Below are 26188 nucleotides of genomic sequence, written 5' to 3'. Positions count from 1 at the left end.
TGGTAATCTTGTGAGCACATTTTTCTTTACACAACTGTATTGATTTACGATTGTTGCTATATTTGCAGGCTTTACACCTGTGACATGGGTAAAAACCTTGGATGGGATTGGTTTTTTTACTTTCTTTTATCATTGTATTACTCAATGAGTCCTTAAGTGACTTTGCCTTCCTGAATGTCAGCGAAGGAATATCATGGATTGCCTCTTTCAAGTCATTGTCAAGCCTCAATGTGTCCCAATATTTAGTTAAACATTTACGTAGCTTCCAGGATTGACTGTTATAGGTAGTGATGAAACGTACCTTTTCATCAGCCTTGTGTTGTTTGGGGACTAACAAATCATTCCTGTCCATGGCATTAACCTTAGTGAGGGCCTGCTGTATAATTTTTTCACTGTATCCTCTCTCAGAAAATCGCTGTACCATAATTTGGCTCTCTGTGGCGAAGCCCTCTGCCGAGCTACAGTTTCTTTTGGCCCTGATTAATTCGCCCATAGGGATACTACGTATAAGGCTGGGTGGGTGACTGCTCCCTGCGTGAAGCAGGCTGTTTCCCGCTGTGGCTTTGCGGAATAGAGTACTTCTTAAATTCCCATCCTCAACCTCAAGCTTGTTTTTGGTTTATATATATATATATATATATATATATATATATATATATATATATATATATTACCTACTGGCTATCGCCAGTAGGTATATATAGTTAGGATTTATTCCCTATGGGATTTTTGAAAATTCTATGTCTAATAACTTTGGCGTTTGTGGACGGAATCGGCTGACATTTTCAGGAAAATGGCACATTTTGTTCCTGAGCAGCCCTTGATAATTTGGGGGGGTTTTGTCGAGGGGGGGCCGAGAAAAAAGGGGGGTCCCAAAACGCGTTTTTCCCATGTTAATTTCCATAGGGCGGTTGGACTCACTTTTAGCTCGAACGGCTGACTGGATTTGCACGAAACTTGGCAAAATTGTAGGGACTGTTAGCCCGATGTGCCTTTGCTAGGTCTCAATATATGTGCTCCAGTAGTTTTTGAGAAATTAACGTTTAAAACAAGATATATATCTGTAACAGCGCTCCAGGCTGCGCTCCGGTTCGCTTACTTTTCGCGAAACGGAACTTTGAGCGCAGAAAGCTGATTGGCTCTCCGGTGTCTGTCAACATTCTAAACAGTCCGGAGCGGCCGCCATCTTATCTCTCGGTAGGATCGAGAGAGAAGAAGAGGTGAAAAACGAAGGGGGAATTTAATGAAAGGGGGCAAGGTATACCCCTCTTGACCCCCTAGGAATGTTGTTGGGGTTATTAAAGGGTCCCGTGAGGAAAATAAAAAAAGAAAGATTTTTCACGGTAGAAGCGCTTCACGGGCCGCGAACTGGGCCGCAAACTGGTAGCGAAACGGGAATTCGCCATTTTGTGCTTCGTTTTAATTAAATTACTAGGTATAAGGGGGTGCGGGAGACGTATCCTAATCCCCTATGTTTCATGAGGGTGGCTGAGGAGGCACATATATGTTGATACATCTCTTCCAGCGGCTGTGCGTGAGCTTTTTATTTTTTTTGCTGCGTGACGTCTGTTAACGTTCGATTCGATGGAAATCAGGAAGTGTTGACCGCCAATTTGTCACTGCGATAAAATATTTTGTTATAAATGAATCCTTATTGATAAACATTGTCTGCGCCATCTTGGCTTTTTTCCAATGCCACAATTTTGTCGTGCACGGCAGCCATTTTAGATGCCAGGCTGGTCCCAGGCTATCACCTACCCCTGCGGATGTAGTTTATGGCCCCAGCTGTAGAGAATCCAGACATGCCAACCCTCCCGATTCAGGCGTGAGACTACTGATTTCAGTGCTAGTCTCCCGCCTCCCGATTTCTGCAAGCAAAAACCCGGGGGCATATTACCAACAACTAGCGATAATTTTTGTCTCTAACTTGTTTAGAGACAAAAATTATCGCCGCACATCGGCGATTTTTATCGCAGATAAACCTTGCTATTAGCAAGGTTTATCGCAAATGCGATAAAAAACGGCCGCAATGCATGAATATCGCTGAAAAGTCAGCGATATTCATGTATTATAGAGCAAATGCTCTTAGCCATGTTATCCACCTCCCATTGGATAACATGGCTAAGAACTGCTCAGGGCACTATCACTGACATGCAAAGCGGGGCCCACGATGGTCGCTATCTCCTTTTAGCTGTCACTAACTGGTGTTAGCGACAGCTTGGTAATAGGGAGATAATTTTATCTCCGCTTTCTTGGCTTTTAAAGCCAAAAAAGCGGAGATAAACCCCCTTGATAATATGCCCCATGATTCCTCGGGGGTTTCAGCTGACAGGGCTTGGTATTGTGTTACGTGGTAATTCTTCCAGGAAATGTCAGAGGGTCGATGCAGGGGTTCTAGAAGGGGTGATAAACCATTTAAGCCTCATAAACAAGCGCATGGTCTTTTAAAGCCAGCAACTTCCAGGCTAGGCAGTGTTCAACACTTGCATCACCCTTTCTCTGCCTGCTATTGCGCTCCATGCTTCGGAAAGGTAAGAAAAAGAACGTGCATTTGAGTTTGAAATGTCCGATCCTGTAGCAGTACACTTGCAAAGCCCACACATGACAATAACCCGATTCAAGGCCCCATTCACCCGTTTTAAAAAAAATATATAACACTCCAACAAAGTAACATTATAAAACGTTATTAACTTTTAAATATAATGAACGGAACAAAAACTGTAAAAACATTTAAACATTTTTCACCAAAAAAAGCAACAATTGTCAGAAGCTGTCTTTTGTGCGAATAGTCCCAAGGCAGCACAACGTGCTGAATTCCGGACGGCACCCAGGTGATGTCGCCTGGGTGCTGCACTGGTTTTGGTATCCTACAATGCTGCTCCGAAAATTGGCGTGGGGCGTCCCGGGTGGTGCGGGGGAGGCCTCGTCAGTAGCGGTCTGTTGTGCGAATAGTCCCAAGGCAGCAGAACGCGCTGAGATGTTGATGGCACCCAGGTGATGTCCAGTAAACTGCTGCACTGGTTTTGGTATGCTACAATGCTGCTCCGAAAATTGGCGTGGGGCGGCCCGGGGGGGGGGGGGGCGTGGGGGAGGCGGCGTGAACGGGCCTCCCCAGGTGGCGGCCATCCAGCTGAGTTGCACCCCGGCTACAGCCTCTCGCTCACCATGTTGTTGAGTTGCTCCCACTCTTGCAGTGCAGCGATAGGCGGCTGCCACATGACTCTTAAAATGGCGGACGGCTCTTCGGTTTTGGGCCTGGTCCACTAAAATGGCCCTGGGACACCTTGGAACTCGGACGCTTGCCTGCTAGGGCTTGGGCTCCATTCTCGAAAAGCGTCCCCTCAGCCGTGAAGATTCTACAAAAGTCTTGGGGGCCCTCGACTCCTGCAGGCTTCCGTGGGGAGCGGCTGCCATGATTGCTCGCGGAATGACCACGACGGAGCCACGAGATGGTGGTGCTCTCATGCTGACGCCAGCTTCAGTCTGAATGATCCAGAAACAAGGTGGGGCTTTCATCATTTGGGAAAAAAAAAATTTCTAAACCAATGAAAAGTGTTATTTTTAGGTCACATGACCAAGCCTTCCATCATTAGGAAACCAAAAGTAAAATGAACCAATGAAAAGTTTTATAAACAAGTCACATGACCTGTTATGCGGCATAGGGCTACAAAAAGCGTAGAAAATCCGTTGGCACGTGAGGCGGCGTCAGTAGCTGACCGATGTGCGAATAGACCGAAGGCAGCACAACGCGCCGAGATCCGGATGGCACCGAGGTGGTGTCCAGTAAATTGCCGCACTGGTGTGGCCATCCTACAATGCTGCGCCGAAAGACGGCGTGTCCAGCTGAGTTCCGGTCACTCTTGCGGTACAGTGACTCGAACGCGCCGAGATCCGGATGGCACCGAGGTTGTGTCCAGCAAGTTGCCGCACTGGTGTGGCCATCCTACAATGCTGTGCCGAAAGTCGGCGTGGGGTGCCCCGTTGGCTTATGAGGTGATGTCAGTAGTGGACCGATGTGTGAATAGGTCGGAACCAGCACAAGGCGCCAAGATCCGAATGGCAAGTCCTGGATGTTGAGTGCCATAGTTGAGAGTTCTGAGCAGTGCTTGTAAGACTATCTGAAGCTTATTATAAGAATCAGACTAAGTTGAAGACTGTCTGAAGCTTATTTGCACCTTTTGCAGCTTCACTATTGCCCAAGGTGGTGTCCAGCAAATTGCTGCACTGGTGTGGCCATCCTACAATGCTGCGCCGAAAGACGGCGTGTTCAGCTGAGTTCCGGTCACTCTTGCGGTACAGTGACTCGAACGCGCCGAGATCCGGATGGCACCGAGGTGGTGTCCAGCAAGTTGCCGCACTGGTATGGCCATCCTACAATGCTGCGCCGAAAGACGGCGTGACCAGCTGAGTTCCGGTCACTCTTGCGGTACAGTGACTCGAACGCGCCGAGATCCGGATGGCACCGAGGTGGTGTCCAGCAAATTGCCGCACTGGTGTGGCCATCCTACAATGCTGCGCCGAAAGTCAGTGTGGGGTGCCCCGTTGGCTTATGAGGTGATGTCAGTAGTGGACCGATGTGTGAATAGGTCGGAACCAGCACAAGGCGCCCTGCACTGTTGAGCTTTTTTCAATGCCTGTTTTTTGTTGTTTCCCCTCCATCAAAAACAAAAAAAATATATAAAACTGTGCAAAAATACAAAAAAATGTTTAGAAAAGCAGTGCTTGTAAGACTGTCTGAAGCTCTTTTGCACCTGCTGCAGCTTCACTATTGCCCTGGTGTGGCCAAAGATCGCCCATGACATAGGCGGCCGGCTCCCGAGGTCCGGCGGAACTTTTTTCCTTTTCCTTTCTGCTTGTCCCACAATCCGTTTCACCTGAAGACACGACCAGGTTCCTGAATGTGTGCAGGGGGACGCTATTGATTGAATGAAAATGGCGGCTTGACACAAAGCTGACTCAAGCGTTGCTGTTGATGCTATACAGACAAAAATTGGTTTTCAGTTTGTACATTCTTCAGGATTTTTTTTTCCATCCAAGGCTGATTGAGAGTTTGTAGAAAAATGGCTTCAGATTTTCCACATATTACTCTTCAACATTCTTCCTAAATGTAACAATGTGAGACTCACTAGGAGAACGGCTGTTTAACTTTCCTTTCAAAATGCTGCCAACAATATTTTCTGAATGGAAGACACCATCTTGTAGCATAAAGGGCCGAAAGGGGTTCTGGTCTGGCCGATTGTTGGTGGAGACATTTTGACTATATCTTGGACCTGCCCGGCCTCGCCCAAAATGGCGCCGGTATAAATGGGACTCGTAACTCCTTGCCCGCAAATGTATATCTAGAAAATTTTATTGTAAGTGGCCCCGTCTTATTTTAATTACAAAATGTACGTCCACCGATTCCGCAACTGTTAGACACCTTAGTTCTTGCAACCTAATGGCCCGCTCGTTACGTTCCTCTACAGTGTAAATGTCTCCTCATCATATACGATTTCAGTTTGCTCCGTGGCCGGCCCACGTGGTTATAGGCCCGTATTTGTATACTGACATTTTCACAATAAAGGTTTTTAAAACAAAACACGGTAGTAGTATTTAGATTGGTAAAGTTTTTACTTTTAGTCACTGTTTTCGAATCAGTAAAAGGCAAGTGAAATAAAGCAGTCCAATTACATGACGGATAAAAGGTATAATATGTAGGAACGCAGTAAAGATAAATGGTCAAGGGCAGTTGTGTTTTCCACTCCTGCAACATAAAGTGATCGATAAGAATCTGATAATCAGGCGTATCGGCGACTAAGACAGCAGGCCGAGTCTCTTTTACTCAACGGCTCCGTCATGGAACGAAGAAACGCCCTTTTTCTCGAAAAAGGAATATATTTTACTTGCAGGACAGTTGTAAATTTTCTGGGAAAGTACATTAGCCTGGAATATTATAACATATATGTTTAAAAAAAAATAATGTTCGAAAACAATAAAAAGCGTAATTTTTAGGTCATATGACCAAGCTTTTCATCATTAAAATAACAAAAGTAAAATGAACCAATGAAAAGTTTTATTAACAAGTCACATGACCTGTTATGCTTACGTTACGCGCTGCGCGCCACGCCCCGGATCACTTCCGGGTGCGCTAACGCGTCGTGTCATAAAACGCATTACGCGACAACGTAGGTCAAGAATATAGTCAAAATGTCTCCACCAACCAGCGTTCGGAACACAACCCCTTTCAGCAGTCCAAAAAGTTCTGTTAAATGACAACAGAGGGGACAGGCAACAAGAACCATCAGTCAAAGAGGGGAGGGCAAGTTCTTCTCTTCCGGGTCATGTTGGGGCGCTACCGGAACTGATCGAATTGGTAGTCTACAGTGTTTCTGGATGTTTCAGACTAAAGCTGGCGTCAGCATGAGAGCACTACCATCTCGTAGCTCCGTCGTGGCCATTCCACGAGCAGACATGGCAGCCGCTCCCCACCAGAAGCCTGCGGGAGTCGGGGGCCCCCAAGACTTTTGTAGAATCTTCAAGGCTGAGGGGACGCTTTCGAGAATGGGACCCAAGCCCTATCAGGGAAGCGTCCGAGTTCCAAGGTGTCCCAGGGCCATTTTAGTGGACCAGGCCTAAAACCGAAGAGCTGGCCGCCATTTTGAGAGTCCTGTGGCAGCCGCCTATCGCTGCACCGCAAGAGCGGGAGCAACTTAACTACATGGTGAGCGAGAGGCTGTAGTCGCAAGAGCGGGCGGTAAACAGCTGAATGGCGGAAGAGGCACAGTGTAGCAAAAGCGGGCGGAATGGCAACTAAAACGGTAAAGGGGCGCCCCACTACAGCGTGTCTTCAGGTCAAACGGATTGTGGGACAAAGTCCAGAATAGAAGAGTCATCAAAAGTCAAAAAGTTCCGCCGGACCCCGGGAGCCGGCCGCCTATGTCGGGGGCGATCTCAGGCTACACCAGTGCTATAAGACTTGGGGAGGGGGTCGGAGCCAAGCGTCTTCTCCGAGTCCGTGCCATCACACCGCCCCTCGGGGGCCTCCGTCAAGCGGTTTAGGGAGGTACCATATAACATTGTTTTCAAATGCAGTCAGGTCCAGAAACGACCCTCACTTACTTTGAGAATAGTGAAGCTGCAGTAGGTGGAAATAAGCTTCAGACAGTCTTACAAGCACTGCTTTTGTAAACATTTTTTGATTTTTTTGTATTTTTGCACAGTTTTATATATTTTTTTGTTTTTGATGGAGGGGAAACAACAAAGCACAGGCATTGAAAAAGGCTCAAACTCAGAACTCTGAACTATGGCACCCAACATCCAGGACTTTCCATCCGGATCTTGGCGCCTTGTGCTACTTCCGACCTATTCACACATCGGTCCACTACTGACATCATCTTATAAACCAACGTTATGTAAATAGTTATTTAATAAAATGTTTTACCCTGTTTCTTTGCTGGTGTGTTGTCTATATTTTTAATATTTGCATAGGGTTTGTCGTTATTTTGGGCGGGATGGGTGACGGAGCCGAGCTGTCTTGCAGCCCTCATGGTGTGGAGCTCAGTTCATCTCACTAGTTTCGTATTTCTCATGAGGGGTTGTGGTTAATGTTTCTATTTTAGCGAGGTCAAAAAGAGATCCCATTAGTGGCCTACTGATTTTGCTCGATTCCATTAGTTTTTTTAAACGATTTTTCACTATCTGCAAAGACTAAACAGAGTATTGCGACTCTGTGCTTGTTTGTAAATAGAGAATGAACCAAAGAGAACCAATTCTAAAACAGTAAATGCTTGGATAACAATCAATCAAATGGAGAGAGAAGCAGGCACGACGGATTACAACGGGGCAAAGGCCTGCGTTAACTACCCTTCACTATCTACAAAGAGAGAGTACTCCTAAGAGAAAAGAGAGGGGAAGGGGGGTGCAGCGTTCAAAGCACATCAGCGTGCATAAATACGAAAATGTTTTTATCTATCACGTACTTGACATTTTAAAGCTTTTCATATTTGCTATTAAAAAACCATTGAAATTCACTGAAAAAACCATAGGTTATAGTCGATATATAGTTAGGAATTTGCATTTACAAAACCTTGAAAATTCAATGAAAAAACCATTGGTTTTAGGCCATATATAGTTAGGGATTTCCATTTACAAAACCTTATTTTACTCGCATAAAACCATTGAAATTCCATATATAGTTAGATGCGCTAACTATATATCGCGCACCCGCAATCCACTGCTGATGATGTCACATATTACATCATTCATGACATGGTTAGTGACATCACTGATGACATCACTGATGACATCTCAAATGACATCACTGATGAAATCACTGATAACATCTCATTTGACATTACTGATCACATCACTGATGATATCATTCATGTGATAATACGATGAACCTCTTCAGACTCTAATATAACCTTAGATACAATCAGTGTAAACAGACACTCACAGACTGCCACTCATCCATGGAGTTACTCACACACCTAGTCAGTCATGCAAAGAATCAATCACACCTCCATTTCCTCAACTATACAGTTATACACACCTTACTTATTCAAACATATACTAACACATATTTTCTCTCTTATACAATCCCTGATACAAGTTCACAATGATCCATACAGCCACTCACACATTCACTGGCTCTTATGCACAGTTATTTATATATGTCAACTCTCACATGTACTATGTTTTACATATGTACTTACTTTGACATGTAGCACTGAGATATCCATTCACTCACCAATACACTCATGCACACAGTCAACCGCCCATACAGCTGTTTCCACATGCACTTTTGAAACCAATCATCTAGTGAATCAACTGCTCACACATCCATGCACAGAGTCCTACACCTCCCAACCACCCACACACATACTCAGTCTCCCATACAAATACTTGGGCAACCAATCAATAACCCATATAGTTACTCATATAGCTACTTATCAACACATGCAACAGTTTACAGAACAACAGACATAATGATGCACAAATTAAGACAGTTTAGTCACTAACCCATGCACTCAGTGAGACACATTTAATCACTCACTCATACAGTCAGTCATGCACCTACTAAATCCTTCATCCAGACACTTATACATCCACTCATTCTTCAATATGTAAGACATATTTTAACTTTACAGAAACATACAGTCACTGGATGTTGTCATCAGTGATGTCATCAGTGATGTCATTTGAGATGTCATCAGTGATGTCATCAGTGATGTCACTAACCATGTCATGAATGATGTAATATGTGACATCATCAGCAGTGGATTGCGGGTGCGCGATATATAGTTAGCGCATCTAACTATATATGGAATTTCAATGGTTTTATGCGAGTAAAATAAGGTTTTGTAAATGCAAATCCCTAACTATATATGGCCTAAAACCAATGGTTTTTTCATTGAATTTTCAAGGTTTTGTAAATGCAAATTCCTAACTATATATCGACTATAACCTATGGTTTTTTCAGTGAATATATATATATATATATATATATTCACAGAAAAAAACATAGGTTTCACACCAGTTATAGTTAGCTGAACATTTTACTCATACAAAACCATTGAAATTCCCACGTTATAGTTAGTTGGACTCACTATAACTCGTGTGCCTGCAATCCACTGCTGATGATGTCACATATTACATCATTCATGACATGGTCAGTGACATCACTGATGACATCACTGATGACATCTTAACTAACTATAACGTGGGAATTTCAATGTTTTGTATGAGTAAAATGTTCAGCTAACTATAACTGGTGTGAAACCTATGTTTTTTTCAGTGAATTTCAAAGGTTTTTTAAATGCTAATTCCTAACTATAACGAGTGTGAAACCTATGGTTTTTTCAGTGAATTTCAAAGGTTTTATAAAAGCTAATTCCTTACTATAATGAGTTTGTAGGCTACAATTTTTAAAGTGAATTAAGTTTTTTTAAAAGCTGTTTTTTATAACTATTAATTATTATATTTGTTATAATTTTTTATATAATGTATATTTTTCTAAACGTAGTTTTTCAATGTATTTTTCCTGTGGTTTTACCTCGGAGCGCTGAGGGTTCGCGCACCCGTAAATGCACCCGTACACGTAGCGAGAGCGCTATTTCCGCGCGCGAAAAAAATATAAGTATGTATTTAAAGTAAATAATAATGCAAGACATTTAGTGGCATACTTATAAAAGTAGAATTTTTGATTTTAAATAACAGTATTTTAACTTTAAACACATTTCTGAAAATCTAGCAAAACGTCATCCAGACGTAAGCGCCCCCGGAAGCGCTCTGGAGCGCGTAGCGTAAGCGCGTCAAGTCATGTGACCTTAAAATAACACTTTTTATTGGTTGTTAACAGTTATTTTTACAACTAATGAAAACCCCACCCATTTCCTTCACTACCTATTTCACTTTGGAGAGAGCAAGACCTGTTCCCTGTTTCTCCTCTTTAATTCTTTGAAAAGAATGGCTGGAAGAGCACCAAGCAGCAGTGACTTTGATGAGTTTCTATATGAGGACCCTTCTAAGCCAAAAATTAAGGAGCACTTCATCTGGAAGTTTTTCACCATTCCAGAAGGTGAGAAGAAAGTTAATGCACCAAAGGTGGAATGCAAAATATGTCACACAATTCTATCACGTGGTGACCCAAGAAAGAAATATAGTTTGGCAACTCCACTATGATTCGACATGTACAAAGAAGGCACCCCCAGAACTATGCCCGGGAGAGTGTCAGGGACCTGGCACGGATTCCCCAAGAGATGGCGGCAGTACCTCAACTGGTGGTCCAACACCTTCTGGAAGTCAAGGTTCAAGATTAATACCTGTTGTGCAGCCGGACTTCGCAGACCTGAAATTCGTGTGCAAGTACTGTGATGAATTGCTTAGTTATGGCAAGCAAAGCATTGAATTAATTATTAGGAAGAAAAAGGATCACCGCTGCGCCCGTCATCCCTAATTTTTCCCTTTTTTTTGCTCCTGTTGAACAATTTTGCATTCCCTAGTTTTGTTTTTGTTCTGATAAAAAACAAAAAATATATTTTAAAAATTCAGAAAATTTACAAAAAAAAAAAAAAAAAAAAGAGTTCTTTTCAGAACTTCCTCCAATTCTCCAAAAAGACCTACATTACTTACATATTGTGTCGTTCTTTTTTTCAATGAATGTGTACTGCATAATTGTTTGGATGAAATGACTAAATGAAGAGGAGAAAGTGAGTCATGGAACAAATGATAGAAGGGGAGTGAGTAAAGGTGAGTTGATAACAGTGAGGAATGCAAGGTGAGTGAGGGTGAGTGAAGGGGGAGTGACAGAGTGAGGGGATGGAGAGAGTGAGGGTAAGACAGAGGGAGTGAGGGAAGGGGAGTGAGGAATTGAAAGAACAGAGAGAGTGAGAGAAGGAGTGAGTGAAGTGGAGTAAGGTTAGTAGAGGAAGGGGAATTACTGAGGGAGCAAAAGATAGAAAGAAGGGGAAGTGGACTGAAGTCGAGTGACTGAGGGCTGGTAAGTGGGGAGGGAAGAGAGGGGAAAGGGAGTGAAGGAATGGGGAAGGAGAGTTAGTGAGGGAAGTGGAGTAAGGAGTGGTGATAGAGGGTGGATAAAGGCAAGTGAGCATGAGACAAGGGGAGTGAGGGAGTGAGGAGACCGAGGGACTGAAGGGAAGAGTAAGAGAAGGGAACTGAGTGAGGAAGCATAGAAGGCTAAGTGAGGGAGTGTAGGAGAGTTATAAGGAGTGAGTGTGATGGAAGAGGAATGAGAGAGTGAGGGGACGGAGGTAGTAAAGCTAAGAGAGAGGTAGTGAGGGAAGGAGAATGAGGATGTGACTGGATAGAGGGAGTGAGAGAAAGAGTGAGTAAAGTGGAGTAAGGTGAGTGAGGGAAGGGGAATGAGTGAGTGAGCGAAAGAAGAGAATAGAGGGGAAGAGGACTGAAGCATAGGTACTGAGAGAAGGTGAGTGGGGGATGAAAGTAAAGGGAAAGGGAGAGAAAGATAGGGAATGAGGGGTAGTGAGGGAACCAGACTAAGGGAACGGGGTGAAGGAGGGTGAAAGAACGGCAGAGAGCATGAGTAAAGAGGGATGAAAGAGGGTGGATAAAAGTGAGTGAAGGTAAGACAAGGGGAGTGAGGTAGTGAGGGGATAGAGGTAGTGAAGGAAAGAGTGACAGAAAGGGACTGAGTGAGGGTGCAAAGAAAGATAAGTGAGGGAATGTGGCTGAGTTATAGGGAGTGCATGTGACAGAAGAGGACTGAGAGACTAAGAGGATGGAGAAAATGAGGCTAAGAGAGAGAGAATGAGGGAAGGGGAGTGAGGAAGTAAGAGGACAGAGGGAGTGAGAGAAGGAGTTAGTGAAGTGGAGTAAGGAGAGTAAGGAAAGGGAAAAGAGTGAAGGAGGGAAGGAAGGGATGAGAGAGGAAGGGAAGTAAAGCAGGAGGTCTGAAAGAAGGTGAGTGTGAGAGGGGAGTGAGGGAAAGGGGAGTAAACATGGGGATTGAGAATAAGTGAGGGAAGTGCAATAAGGGAACGGGGGTGTGGGTGTGTGAGAGAAGAATAGTGAGGTTAAGGAAAAGAGTGATGAGAAAGTAAATTTTGTATGTCAAACTTACCTTATAAGTAATGTAAACTTAATTACATTTTCTTACTAAATTTACTATCTGTGGAAGAGAAAAAAAAGTAAGTTATAATATTTACAATATATATTTCACAATACAAGAGACAAGGCAGGAGATTAAAAGTCATGAAAGGGAGGTAAGAGATAAAGTAGGAGTGAAGGACACAGAAAGGAAAACAAAGGAATGGTGAAGGTCAGAGAGAGTAAAAAAGAAATAGAGGGAGAGCAAATTACTAAGAGGATAATCAGATAGATACATTCAGTGACAGAGAGGAAGAGAATTGAGAGAAATGAAGTGAAGGTGAGTAAGATACTATAGGAATGTGAGTTAGGAAAACTAAAGGAAAGGAGAATAAAGAAAGGGGAGTGAGTGACAGGGATGCAAGAGTGAGTGAGGGTGGATTCATGACAATGAGGGATGGAAGGGGAGTGAGGGTGAATGTAGGAGCGTAAGACAGTGAGGGGACAATGGGAGTGATGGTAATAGAGAAGGAGTGAGGCTCAGAGTGAGATGGGGCAGGTACAGACTTAGATGAGACACAGGCACAGAGTGACATGAGACACAGGCAAAGAGAAAAATGACCCACGGAAAGAGAGAGATTGGGCAGTTACAAAGTGACATGAGACACAGGCACAGAGTACCCTTTAACCTTAGCGATGCAAACTGTCAGCAGACACAGGTGACATTATTGACAAATGTGAAAATATAATTCCTTATTTCACACAGACACTCAGTGTGATCCTTGACCAAAATTTAAAAGCCAGACATTTTACCAGAAAACATTTACCAGAGTGACATGAGACACACACAAAGAGAGAAATGACACACAGAAAGAGAGAGGTTGGGCAGGTGCAAAGTGACATGAGACACAGGCACAGAATACCCTTTAACCTTAGCGATGCAAACTGTCAGCAGACACAGGTGACATTATTGACAAATGTCAAAATGTAATTCCTTATTTCACACAGATACTCAGTGTGATCCTTGACCAAAATTAAAAAACCAGACATTTTACCAGAAAACATTTACCAGAGTGACATGAGACACACACGAAGAGAGAAATGGCACACAGAAATAGAGAGCTTGTGCAGGTGCAAAGTGACATGAGACACAGGCACAGAGTACCCTTTAACGTTAGCGATGCAAACTGTCAGCAGACACAGGTGACATTATTGACAAATGTGAAAATGTAATTCCTTATTTCACACAGACACTCAGTGTGATCCTTCACCAAAATTTAAAAGCCAGGTATTTTACCAGAAAACACTTTCCATAGTAAATCGTTTTTGAGAGCCCATTTAAATGATCTCTACAAAACAAGGCAGAAACCTAACTCATTTCCAAAATACATTTCCAATATGCACCATTACATTTTTTAACAGCATTACAAACAACATGACACACAATGCAAGAATAAAGAAGCACAATATGCTTCTTAATCTTCCCCATAGTGCATACAACACTCTATCTATATTAAAAGAATCATTACTCACCTTTAAAAATGCTATTGAAGATTTAGAACAGTGTCAGTCACACACACCAGATTTTCTTAAGCAGAATCTCTGAAATGCACCTCAGACACTGCAACCAGAAATGGCCCTGATTCCCTGTAATTATTCACACATATCACAGGGCTTAACCAATTAAAATTCTTCCCACACTATTTCAAAACCAAAGTAACATTTTAATTGGTTCTACATTTCAACACTTTCAAACTCACATAATATACACCCATCCCCCCAGTGCTCATTCACCCTGTTACCATGGTAACTCCCACCTAACTCAGCACACAGTTAAGAAGTTCATCATACTATGTTGCAAAAGAATCCAGCAAGGGTGTTTGACCTCTCAATGTAGTAGCTAATCATGTGCAATGTTTCTTTCAATGACTTTTTCTCAACCATTAGAATTACTTCTTTCTAAAAACAAAAGCATGCACCCTAATTTACAGTGGAGAATTTTAAGAAATCACCAATCATTTCTGCTTTTTCAAGTGCACTGAATCTCAACCACTTTTTTCATAACTCCTACTTTTAAACTGCCATTTCTTTTCCAAAACTCATCTAAATACAACTACATCTACCTTGAAGATGCCAAAAGTCTGGATTTTGGGTCCTAGCTATGTTCACTGGAGTGAAAAATATGCAGCTACCAGAGGTATTCACAACCTTAATTTACCAAATGTGGATATTATGTGGATTGGACAGAGAGGATTGAGAAGTCACCAATTGATACCATTGGTAAAATCCTTTATGCATCTACCACACCCTGACCTCATATTTGTGCACTGTGGTGGCAATGACCTGGGCACTTTGACTGGGGTAGGTCTGGAAATGCTTTTAAAGGACATCTTTGGGCAATTGATGTCACTTTTTCCAAAAACTGCCTTGGTATTTTCTAATATATGCCAAAGGCAAAAATGGAACTGGTCCAACCAATTTTGTCCTCAGATTGAAAAAGCAAGGAAACATGTGAATACATCTGTTTCTGCTTTCCTCAGAGACTATGGTATGGGTTCCATATACCACAACAACTTGCGTTACAACATGCAAGGCATCTATAGGAGAGATGGTGTACATTTTACAGATGAGGGGAATAGAGTCTTCCTCTTGAATTTTAGACTCTGCATCGGTACCTACTTGTAGGTACAAAAAACACCCACATAACACAACAGCTCTTTTCAGAGCTACCCTAACACTAAGCACTCTAAATTATTTTTTTACTCTAATTTTTTTACACTGTTTTTCCCTGTGATGCGCTCAGGGTACGCGTACCGGGATGCGTACATGGGAATGCACCCAGCGCTTACCCCGTGAAAATTAACTACCCTGTCCCCGTATAATCATTTACCCCTTTTTATTTTCACCTCTTGTGTCTCAATTCTACCGAGACACAAGATGGTAAACTCTCCGGACTGTTTAGAATGTTGACAAACACCCGAGAGCCAATCAGCATTCCGCTCGCGCACTTCCGTGTTGCGCCGGGTGCGCTCCCGGGTACGCGTACCGGTAAGCGCTGGAAGCGCGCATATAGATATATATGTTTTTGAACCTAATTTTCGTAAAAACCACTGGAGCAATTTTCACCAAATATAGAAAAGGCACTTCTGCGTACCAGTCCCTACAATTTTGCAAAGTTTGGTGTAATTCCGTTCAGCGGTTCGGGCTGTAGCCTTGTCTATTAGTCCTAAACACGTTTTGGGACACACCTTTTTTCTCGCCCCCCCCTTGACGATTCCCCCCGAAACTACCAGGGAAGAAGCAGAGTGGAGCTGGCCTAAATTTTGGAAAATTACACGCAAATTCCTCCACTGGCGCCAAAGTTATTCCCAATAGAATGTTACGGATTTCCTATGGTAGCTAGGTCCTAACTAAAACTAACTACTGGCGACCGCCAGTAGGTAATATATGACATTAAAAAAACTGTGTTGAGTCTTGGCTTGTCCTTTTGCCCCTCAAACTCTTTTAATTTTTGTGAAACTAGAATAGATCTATTCAGATATATTCGCAAGTTAAAATTAAAAAAGTGGCACAAATTGAGACACCGTCCGCAGAACAACGACAATGTGAACGAAAGAAGGGATACAGATACCTTCTTTATAAGTGACATTGATGCCATTGTCAACATTGCTGAATTAGATCGTTGTTCTGTCCCACCTAATGGTGAATGTGTCCAAGAAGAACCTGCCAGACCAGAGATGACCAACACACAGCTCTTATGTGAAGCAGGTTTCACCACTGACAGCAGCTCAGCCTCAACGTTTAAGCCCAAGTCCACCTTTATCCCCATCATGGCACATGACGCCATCGACACATTCCATGAATGTGTCAGCAAGCAACTCAGCACCCACAGATCCAAGAACAAGAAACGACTTTGGAGACGGGACAATCTGTCTAAGAGTCAAAGAGAAGCCCTTGGCTCTCTCACAGATGACCAATCCATCGTCATACGCCCCGCTGACAAAGGGGGCAACATTGTGATCCTAGACAGGGAACAATACACCATGGAAGCCCACAGACAATTATCTGATGTAAAATATTATGCCTCTAGTGACTTCGAAGCATATAACAACAGTATAACTTTTTTGTGGGATATGTTGGAACGCTGGAAGGATAAGGGAATAATTGAATGGGAGGAATACAGATATTTGAGGAACAATACCCCGACCCTGCCCGTCTTATACCTCCTTCCCAAGGTTCACAAGTGTAGAGAAAACCCGCCAGGAAGACCCATTGTCTCTTCCAGAGGCAGTGTGACAGAACATGTGTCTAAATATATTGACCATTATCTGCAAGAGTGGGTACGGGGTCTCAGCAGCCATATAAAAGACACCAAAGACTTTTTGACCAAACTTAACACCCTGACATGGAATGAAGACTATCTCCTCATTACCATGGATGTCCAGGCTCTCTACACCATAATTAACCACCAACAGGGTGTAGAGGCCTGTGATTACTTTCTCAAGAACCGTCCATTGCGCTTCAGAGAGCATAACAAAATGCTCATTAAAATGCTGGCATTTTGTCTCGCAAACAATTTTTTCCTGTTTGATGGTAAGATCTACAGGCAAGAGTCGGGGACGGCGATGGGTTCAAGCTTTGCCCCAAGTTTTGCGAATCTCTTTATGGGCCAATGGGAACAAGAGATATTTGCGGACCCATCATACATTAATGAGATCAGCCATGTCATAACCTGGTGGAGATACATCGACGATCTCTTCCTGGTATGGCAGGGTACTGAAGAACAAGCTTCTAGCTTTATTGACCGTCTTAATCTCAATGACAAGAACATTAGATTGACGAGCAATGTCAGTAAAGACAAGGCTGAGTATCTCGATGTCAGAATTGACATTGTCGGCAATCAGATCCACACATCTCTTTTCAGAAAAGAAACCGCAGGGAATAGCATTCTCCATGCCCTAAGCGGCCACCCTGAACCACTGAAGTGGAGCATCCCCTACGGGGAGCTGCTGAGGGCAAGGAGAAATTGCAACACTGATGCCAGCTACCAATTGGTGGCCAAGGACATGCTAGACAGATTCAAACAGCGTGATTACCCGGCTTGGGTGCTCAAAAAGGCCAAACAAAAAGCTGACAGTGTCAAACGCTGTGACACCCTTAACAACGTGGTCAAGGATGACATTTCACCCACGGATAGTGTCACACGCCTTATTCTCACCTTTAATAAGGAATCCAAGCAGATCCAAAAAATAATCACCAAAAACTGGCACATTCTGCAAAGTGACAGCATTATCGGTAATCTGATTCCCGACAGACCCAGCATTACCTACAGAAAAAGTCAAAACTTGAGAGATATATGTGTATGCAGTGACATCAATGATTATTCCAAGAACAAGGGCATTGGCCTCAAGGGATTTTTCCCATGCGGACACTGCAAAGCATGCAAGAGCAGTACTCTGGTCAAAAAAGTAGAGTATAATGGCTTAAAGAAAGAGATCACCCAATTCTTGACTTGTAACACCATATTTGTTATATATGTGATTGTCTGTCCATGCGAACTCTGGTATATCGGCAGTACCACCGCTCACGCAAAGAAACGCATCCTAGAGCACTACCGTGCCATCATCCACAAGGATGCTAAATACCCTGTGGCACGCCACTTCAGTGAATTTCACTTCTCTGACCCCACCCTAATGAGATTTTTCATTCTGGAACAAATAGAGAGAAATCCCAGGGGTGGGAACCGTGTCCTCAAAATGAGACAGAGGGAATCGAGACACATAATCAATTTCCAAACTAAGACCCCGGGGGGGCTCAACCATGATGAAGAGCTAGCAATTCATCTCAAGAATGATTATGTATAATTACCCTGGTTTTGTCTCATTTGTATTTACTGTGATACATTTGCTCTCCATGTCCTCTTCTTCCCTTCCTAGCGCCTACCATCAGGTTTATTGACGTTATGCATACGCTGTTTTTCATGTTAGATTTTAACATCTGCTATTTTAATCCACAGGAACATCACTGGGATTGAGACCCTTCACTGCACCTGCACCAGTTATCTTCCCTGCACGTTCCTGATTTAAGATAAGAGCACGCCGTCACTGGCTTCACTTTTCTGATATTGACTTTGACCAGGTCGCCTGATAGAACTTTGGCGCCCGTGGCCTACTGAATCACACTGTAGGCACTATGGGACTCCGGGTATTTTACCTCGTAACTGGCTTAGACATTGTCGTTTGACAGTTTCCCACCTTATGTGCCATGCATGATGGTCACTTCGAATTTATCATTCACGATCTTGCCTGGCCATAGAACGCGAGCGCTAACATAGACTGCACTTGTCTTGTTTGAATGTACATATCAACCATATGCATTTATTTGATATCCTTGTGTCATGACCTTGACTCTTTGATTCAACTTGGTTTCCATGTATGTGCATTTGTTATGCTGGTTAAGACGTATTAACAGCATAACTTGACCGTTCCAATATGGCCGATTCACTTTTTTGTCATGTGACCTGCGACCTGTGTCCTTTGTCTATGTTGTTGTTGTTCAGTATTTACACTGTACAGATGCGATGCACAAACTTACGTGAACAAGGCTTCTCGCAAGCCGAAACATGTCGTAAGGGGTCAATAAACACCCTTGGACCCTGCTGATCTCTGGCGTTTACTGAGTGTCTGAGAGCGTGATACATTGTGTGACGAAGTGTTGGCAATATATATATATATATATATATATTTTTTTTTTTAACATATATGTATATATATCAGCATTCACTCCGTCAGCACTTTTGAATTCCTCAAAACACCAGAGCACAGACCACAAAGTAGTGCAGCAAGGTAATTTCTTTATTGCTCAAAGACCTCTACAGCCATGACACATTTCAGCCCGTCAAGGGCCTTGATCACATGATATGTTCTGACAGTTGGGTAATTTTTTTATATGCTTTTTTTCTCATTTTTACTTTTTTACTTAATGCTCTACCAGAGTTTAAAGTGACAGGTGCATAAGTTTAAAAATCATGGAAACAGAAAACAGCTTCAATGTGTATTACAAACATTTGGCTAAGCGACCCAGTTAAAATGCATTAAAACATGTAAAATACCATACTTGATTTGTATCATTTGAAAAGGTGTTCGTGTCACAACAAATCTAGTTATTTCTTTGTCACTGTTCCTTTGACATTTTTAAAACTGATAGTTAAAAGACTGAGATCATGAATTGCATAAAATCATTGATGTAATATATTTAGGTATAAATACCTAATTCATAAAATCATAATTATTAGTCATTTATAAACCTTATCAATTATGTGTACATTTCACATAAACTGTAAAAAATTTCGCCTGAACGGTTCATTTGATATATTCGATTCCATGTAAACTTGTTAAATTAAAGTTCAAGTGCTAGTGCAAACCTATGATATATTGCTAAAATTTCTAAAACCTTTTGTAAAAAACTACTGACTCACCCTATGTGTTAAAAACATGTATGTTTGTTGTGTTCTTTAGCAGCAAGCAAAATGGGTTGACTATTGTCTAGAGTATGTTGCAGTTCGTAGATAATGGTATCCAGTGTGCCTAATTTTGCAGTTCTTTTAAGATGTTGATTACTTAATCATGGGACATTTATAAACAAGTATAGGGTTCTTCTGTGGCATTCAGACCCTTTGGATGTTTTGTATCGAGGTTGACGATATAGTTGGCCTCTAATAGCCTGAGCTCTCTTGCCCTGTCCCCACCTCTTTTATTGGGTGGGTCAGAATCTATCAGAATATAGCTCAGGCAGTTGGGGTCTGCATTGTGTGCCTCACTGAAATGTCTGGCTACTGGGTATGCCTGATCTTTATTCTTTATTGCTGTGATGTGCTGGAGTACCCTCTTGTGTCCCTTTAGGATCATACTTCCAATGTAGCGCAAACCACATGGGCACTCCAGCACATAGACAACATGATCAGATTTTCAGTTGAGGGGCTTAGTGATAAGATTTTCTTTGTCACTGAAAGGGGTTTTGAATGTAGTGTGATTGCTGCCATGTTGGAACGCCTTACATACTTTACATTTAAAGAAGCCCTTTCTTTGTGTAAGCCATGAGCTTTTGTTGAGACCTGCCGGGTCATTTTGAGCTAAAATGTCTTTCATAGATATTGCCCTGCTATAAGTGATTGCTGGTTTTCTTGGGAGCAGATGGCCGATCCTGGGGTCACTTAAAACCAAGGGCCAATCTTCGGTTATTAGCTTTTTGATTTGTTTTTCTTGTTTGTTAAATTGAAAAATAAATCTGAAAGTATTTCTTTCTTTTTGTTTATTTGTTGTCCTTACTAATTTTTCATTTGTCTCTGAATCCTAAATGAGAAGGATTTCTACTTTTGAGGATGCAGCGTCAATGCAGTATGTAGTATACCCCCTTTCCTGGAATCTTTGCTTGCGGATTTCTTGCTCTGCAAAAAAATCTTTGTCACAGCTGCAGATGCGTCTCAGTCTAAGCATCTCACTGTACGGAATGCTACGGATGAGATGCTTTGGGTGTGAACTACCTGCATGTAGAACTACCTTGCACGCTGTTGGCTTTCTGTGTAGTTTAGTTTCTATTTTACCATCCTCAACAAAGACCTGCACATCTAAAAAGTTGACACTTTTGTTGCTAATGGAGGCTGTGAAGTGTAGATTCAAAGGGTTGCTATTCAGCCCCTCTATAAAACCCTCTGCCTCAATGATTGATCCGTCCCATATTATACCTCCACCAAGTCTTTATATTTTTGGTTACGAAGGTGGTGGTTTCTTTTAACAAGACCAGCTCCTCCCACCAGCCCATGTGAAGATAGGCATAGCTGGGGGAGAAGCTGCCCCCCATTGCTACTCCTCATAACTGCTGATATAGGGTGTTTTGAAACATAAAGTAGTTATTGTAGAACTGTGTTGCGCATAGTCCGGTCCTTTTCTAGCCAAAAAGAATTCAAGGGTCCTCAGTCCATCCCTATGGTTGATGGACGTGTATAGGGATGTCACTTCTAATGTGATTAATAGGTATTCTTTCCCGCCATGGATAATCCATCAATTTCACTAAAAAGTCACTCTTGACCTGAATATAGGATGTCAAGTTCTGGACATGTTCCTGCAGATAGTTATCTATATATCTAGAGGTGTTCTTGAATAAACTCTTTCTTGCGGATATGATTGGTCTGCCAGGTGGTTGTTGGGCAATTTTATGAATCTCTGGAATTAAATACAGGATGGGGACTACTGGTTTGTCATTCTTCATGCACTTAAATTCATCCTACGTTAATAATCCTGTATTTTTCCACCCAATTAGTTTCATATTTAAATCATTGATTACTTTGCGCAAAGTTGGATAATCGCTGCAGTGGTAGCAGTCTTTGTCTTTATGTTGTTTCATTGCTTCTGTGATGTAGTCACATTTTTTTCGTAGAACATTGCCGCCCTTATCAGCATTGCGGACGACAATGTTTGGGTTACTTTTGAGTTTGGACATCAATGCATGAAATTGGATCTCCTGTCTTTGACTTTTTGTTTGATGGAATTTTGTATTTTGAAATTTAAATCCTTTAGGCCGCCAACCACATTGTCATGGAAACTGTCAATCGAATCCTTGTTAATTAGTGGATTGAATGTGGAGCGAGGTCTGAACGGAGTTTTTGGTTTTATTTGAATTTCGCTGTCACTCATTCTTACATTTCTTGTTATATTTGAACTGGAGATCTGATTTTCTTCCATTAAATTCTTGCATATCTGTGAGTAATCCCATGTCTGATGGAGTAAGACTGTACTGATTATCCCCTGGTCATTTGGGATAGGTTGACTTGCTGTCATTTCACGCCTAGATTTATCTTGCTGTCGATTTACCTTTAATTGTAGTTTTCTTATACTTTTATAAATATCAATTCTCGTGGTGGCATAGTTGAAGGAAATTACTGGGCAAAAGGAAAGCCCCAGCGAGAGGAGTTGTTGTTCTGCTTTGTTGAGGACAACATCTGTGAGGTTCAGGTCTGTCCGATTGGTGTTAGTTTTGCACTGTCCTAGCATCTCCAGTTCCTCTTTTGTTGTTTCCTTTGTTGTGTTTTGCTGTTTGTTGTCTCGTTTGCTGGCCCGCCTTTTTTTCCGGCATTTGGATGTTCTGCTTTTCGTTTGTTTTGTTGTGGTCTTGGGCGCAGGGTCTGCCTGCGCTCTTTCACTAAAAAATCAACCTCATCAGCCAGTGAAAGTGAAGCTGGGATCTGTCTAAGCACTTAGTTGCGAGTTTCTATTTCTGTTTCGCTCTCAGGTGCTGAACTCTGTAATTCAGTGAATTTCCAAGGTTTTTAAATGCTAATTTCTAACTATAATGTCCCTGAAATCTATGCTTTTTTTCGGTGAATATATATATATATATATTACCTACTGGTGGTCATCAGTAGGTAGTTATAGTTAGGACCTCGTTTCTATTAAAAAAGCATGTTTTCTTTTGCCAATATCTTTCGTGTCATTTGACGAATATTCGTGACATTTTCAAAACTAATGGCCCGCTCAGGTCAGTTCCTGTCTTGAAAGTTTCGGGGTGATTCGTCAAGCATGGGGCCGAGAAAAAAGGGGGGTTCCAAAAAGCGTTTTCCCCATGTTAATTTTCATAGGAAAAATTGGAACACGCTACAGACCGAACTGCCTAACGGAATTACACCAAATTTGGCAAAAAGGTAGCTCTTGGTTCAGGATGCGCTCTTTTTTAAAATAGTGTAAATCCTATATCTGAGCACCGAGGAGGGTTCGTGAACCCCCCCGAGCACAAGCTCAATTCTGATTGGCTGCCAACACTTCAAACCAGGAAGTGTTGGCAGCCATCTTTTGACTCAGTAGAACCGAGTCACAAGAAAACAGTAAAACAAATATAACAAACAAGAAAAGGAGGCAGTGTAGAAACACTGTGATCCCCTCGGCCTGCTCAGGGGGTCCCACAAGGACCCCCAGGACCCAAAAAGGCATTTTAAAAATAATGTTGGTGAAATTCACGTTGGGGTCACGAATCCCGCCGAAATGATATAAAAAAATGAAGAGCAGGCTCCCGCGCTTCATTTTAATGAGTCCCCCGGGTGGGCCAGGTCCCAGGGGCATTGTTAAAAAATAATAGAGGTGGCCCGCGGGGGCCCCCACAACCCCGGGGACCACCACCTCCCCCGGGCTATGTTAATGATCTTTGGGGGCACGTGGCCCCCCACAGTCCTGGGGACCACTATCTCCATGAGGATTTTTGCTAAATGAATGCGTGTGGGTTCTCAACTCCCCCACGCTGCCCTAGGGACCGCCACCTCCCCGGGGCATTGTCAATTGGATGCGGGGGGGCAAGAACCCCTCCCCAGTGCTCTTGTTTTTGAAAAAAATAGATGTGTGGGGGGGGACAAGAACCCCTCACATGCCCCGGGGACCACCACCTCCCTGGGGCACATACTTATTTAAATTTGAGGGTCTTTAGCAGAACCCCAGCCCCGGAGACCACCACCTCCCTGGGGCTATTTTTAAAAAGGGAGGGGGTCGCCAGCCCCCCTCCTGGAGCCCTAGATGGCCCTTTGGACTGCCACCGCCTGGGCCGGCACCTGCAGTGTCCTGGGATGCTCCCGCCCTGTCATTGCAAACACTGCTTCGCTTCATTGAAGCGAGAGCAGGGAAACCTGCTCCCCGCATGGTCCCCAACAGAGAGGCCGGCCCCTAGTGGGTGTATCAAAGGTTAAATTAGAGTGTGAGGTGGTACATCACATTTTCAGGTGTATGATGTCATCAGTGATGTCATTTGAGATGTCATAAGTGATGTCATCAGTGATGTCACTGACCATGTCATGAATAATGTAATATGGGACGTCATCAGCAGTGCATTGTGGGGGCGTGAGTTATAGTTACCTGAACTTACTATAAGGGCCGAATTTCTATGGTTTTGTATGAGTGAAATAACCAACTAACTATCATGTCCCTGAAACCTTCGGTTTTTTCACTGAATTTGTAAGTTTTTTTAAATGCGAATTTCTAACTATAACGTGCCTGAAACCTATGTTTTTTCAGTAAATATATATGTGTGTGTGTGTGTGTGCCTGTGTGTGTTTTTTTGGGGGGTGGGTCCCTGCAGCTGCAATTTGCTGCCAGGCCAATCTTTTAATTAAAAAAAACACTTCACCACTTTTGATTAGTAAATGGAAAAAAGGGAAGAAAATCTGTAAGAGCATGCCTACGTCATTACACATCCTTGTTCTTACTGGATGACACAGCGTCAGTAGTGTCATGAACGTATGCTATACACAAGGCTTTTAAAAAAAGAATTGGGCAATGTAGTTCGCACAGAGCCGAAAAAAAAGAGAAACAATTGCTTTTCTTTCTCTTGAGCTTTTCAGATGCTTGAAGAGGACTTTATAGGATGCCCATCAAACCCTGTATTTTACGATCTGTGAGGCGTTTATCCAGTGGGAGTGCACCACAGAGAAAGGAGACTATGAATTAAAGCTATTTTTAAATAGCTTTTAGATTACATCAAACAACTCCAATAATATTGATATTTGGTGAACACATCGCTTGCACTGCATTTTACAGTGCCTTTGCATGATTTACATCACAAGGCAAAAGAAAAGATTAATCCTTTTGAACTATGTTTGCACAGCACATAAAGTATGAAACAATGGCATATAAATACCTTCGTGAGAGGAGCCTCTTTCATCAGATCACTGGAGAACTTTAACTGTGAATCGTGGGAAGCAGGAATGAATACCTTGCTAGTGTTAAAGATAGTTAAGCAGTTGTGTAGTAAAAGCTTCAGATGAGGGAAACTAAATTTGTTTACACAAACAGAAACATACTTTTTATTTCATTGAATTCCTTCGAAAGTAACAGAAGCAGTGGTGGGGCGGGTGGAGAGAATGCATGAGGGGAGCACGGGGCGTGTGGTCATGCATGGGGTGACGCCGGGGTGTTAAAAATAATATATATATTTTAAAAAATATACCCGAAGCTGTCCACTTCCTGGTCCCAGCAGCCCCTGGGACAGACTCCCATCCCTTTGCTGGAGAGCAGCGTGGGGATTGGCCTGAGATTGCTGGAAAGACGCTTTGCTAAGACCTGGGAGACTGGGGGGGGGGGTTCTTCAGTCCATCTGTTAAATGCAGCCAGGCTGGGGAAACCTAAGTGCACGTGTGTATTTTGACCGTTCTGAGACGGTCGGCCAAACACATATGCGCACTTAGGGAGTGCACATAGGACTCCTCCTCCCGCTCCCATGCCTCAGCCCCGCCTTTCCCTCCAGCACTGGCTCAGAGTCGGCAAATGTAAAATACAACAATTATTATTATTATTACATATTTGTACCGCGCTGGGAATCGACTCCCGAAGGAGTATCTCCGCGCCTCTGGCGTCATCTTTAAACAGAGCAGGTCCTACAATGTAGAATTATTACCGTAAGGTGGATAACTAATATTGGAAGAAAAAAGTTTTTAGTTTCTTCCTAAAAGGAAGATGATCCCTACATTGTCTGATCTCTCTGGGGAGAATGTTCCACAGCTTCGGGCCAGCCACTGACAGGGCCCTACCCCCTTGCCTTGCCTTCTTAATCCTAGGAACACATAGGAGTTCTTGATCTCCCGATCTAAGAGATCGGGAGGGAACGTAAA

At 42.8% G+C, this 26188-nt stretch overlaps 1 protein-coding gene across 1 annotated transcript in view; it reads left to right on the top strand.

Annotated features, from left to right (window-relative positions):
- Nucleotides 1-10446: 10446 nt before the first annotated feature.
- The window catches only part of LOC147727163 (uncharacterized), a 41270-nt gene continuing 25528 nt past the window's right edge, over nucleotides 10447-26188 (top strand). Inside the window, exons 1-2 of the mRNA XM_086963580.1 lie at nucleotides 10447-10558; nucleotides 16075-17139. Coding sequence (XP_086819706.1) covers nucleotides 10447-10558; nucleotides 16075-17139 — 1177 coding nt within the window. The remainder of the gene's footprint in view (nucleotides 10559-16074; nucleotides 17140-26188) is intronic.

The sequence above is a fragment of the Lissotriton vulgaris genome, chromosome 3_1 (assembly GCF_964263255.1).
Source record: "Lissotriton vulgaris chromosome 3_1, aLisVul1.2, whole genome shotgun sequence".
Lineage (NCBI taxonomy): Eukaryota > Metazoa > Chordata > Amphibia > Caudata > Salamandridae > Lissotriton > Lissotriton vulgaris.
The sequence above is the reverse complement of the archived record's forward strand: the minus strand, read 5'-3'. Positions and strand labels throughout refer to the sequence as shown.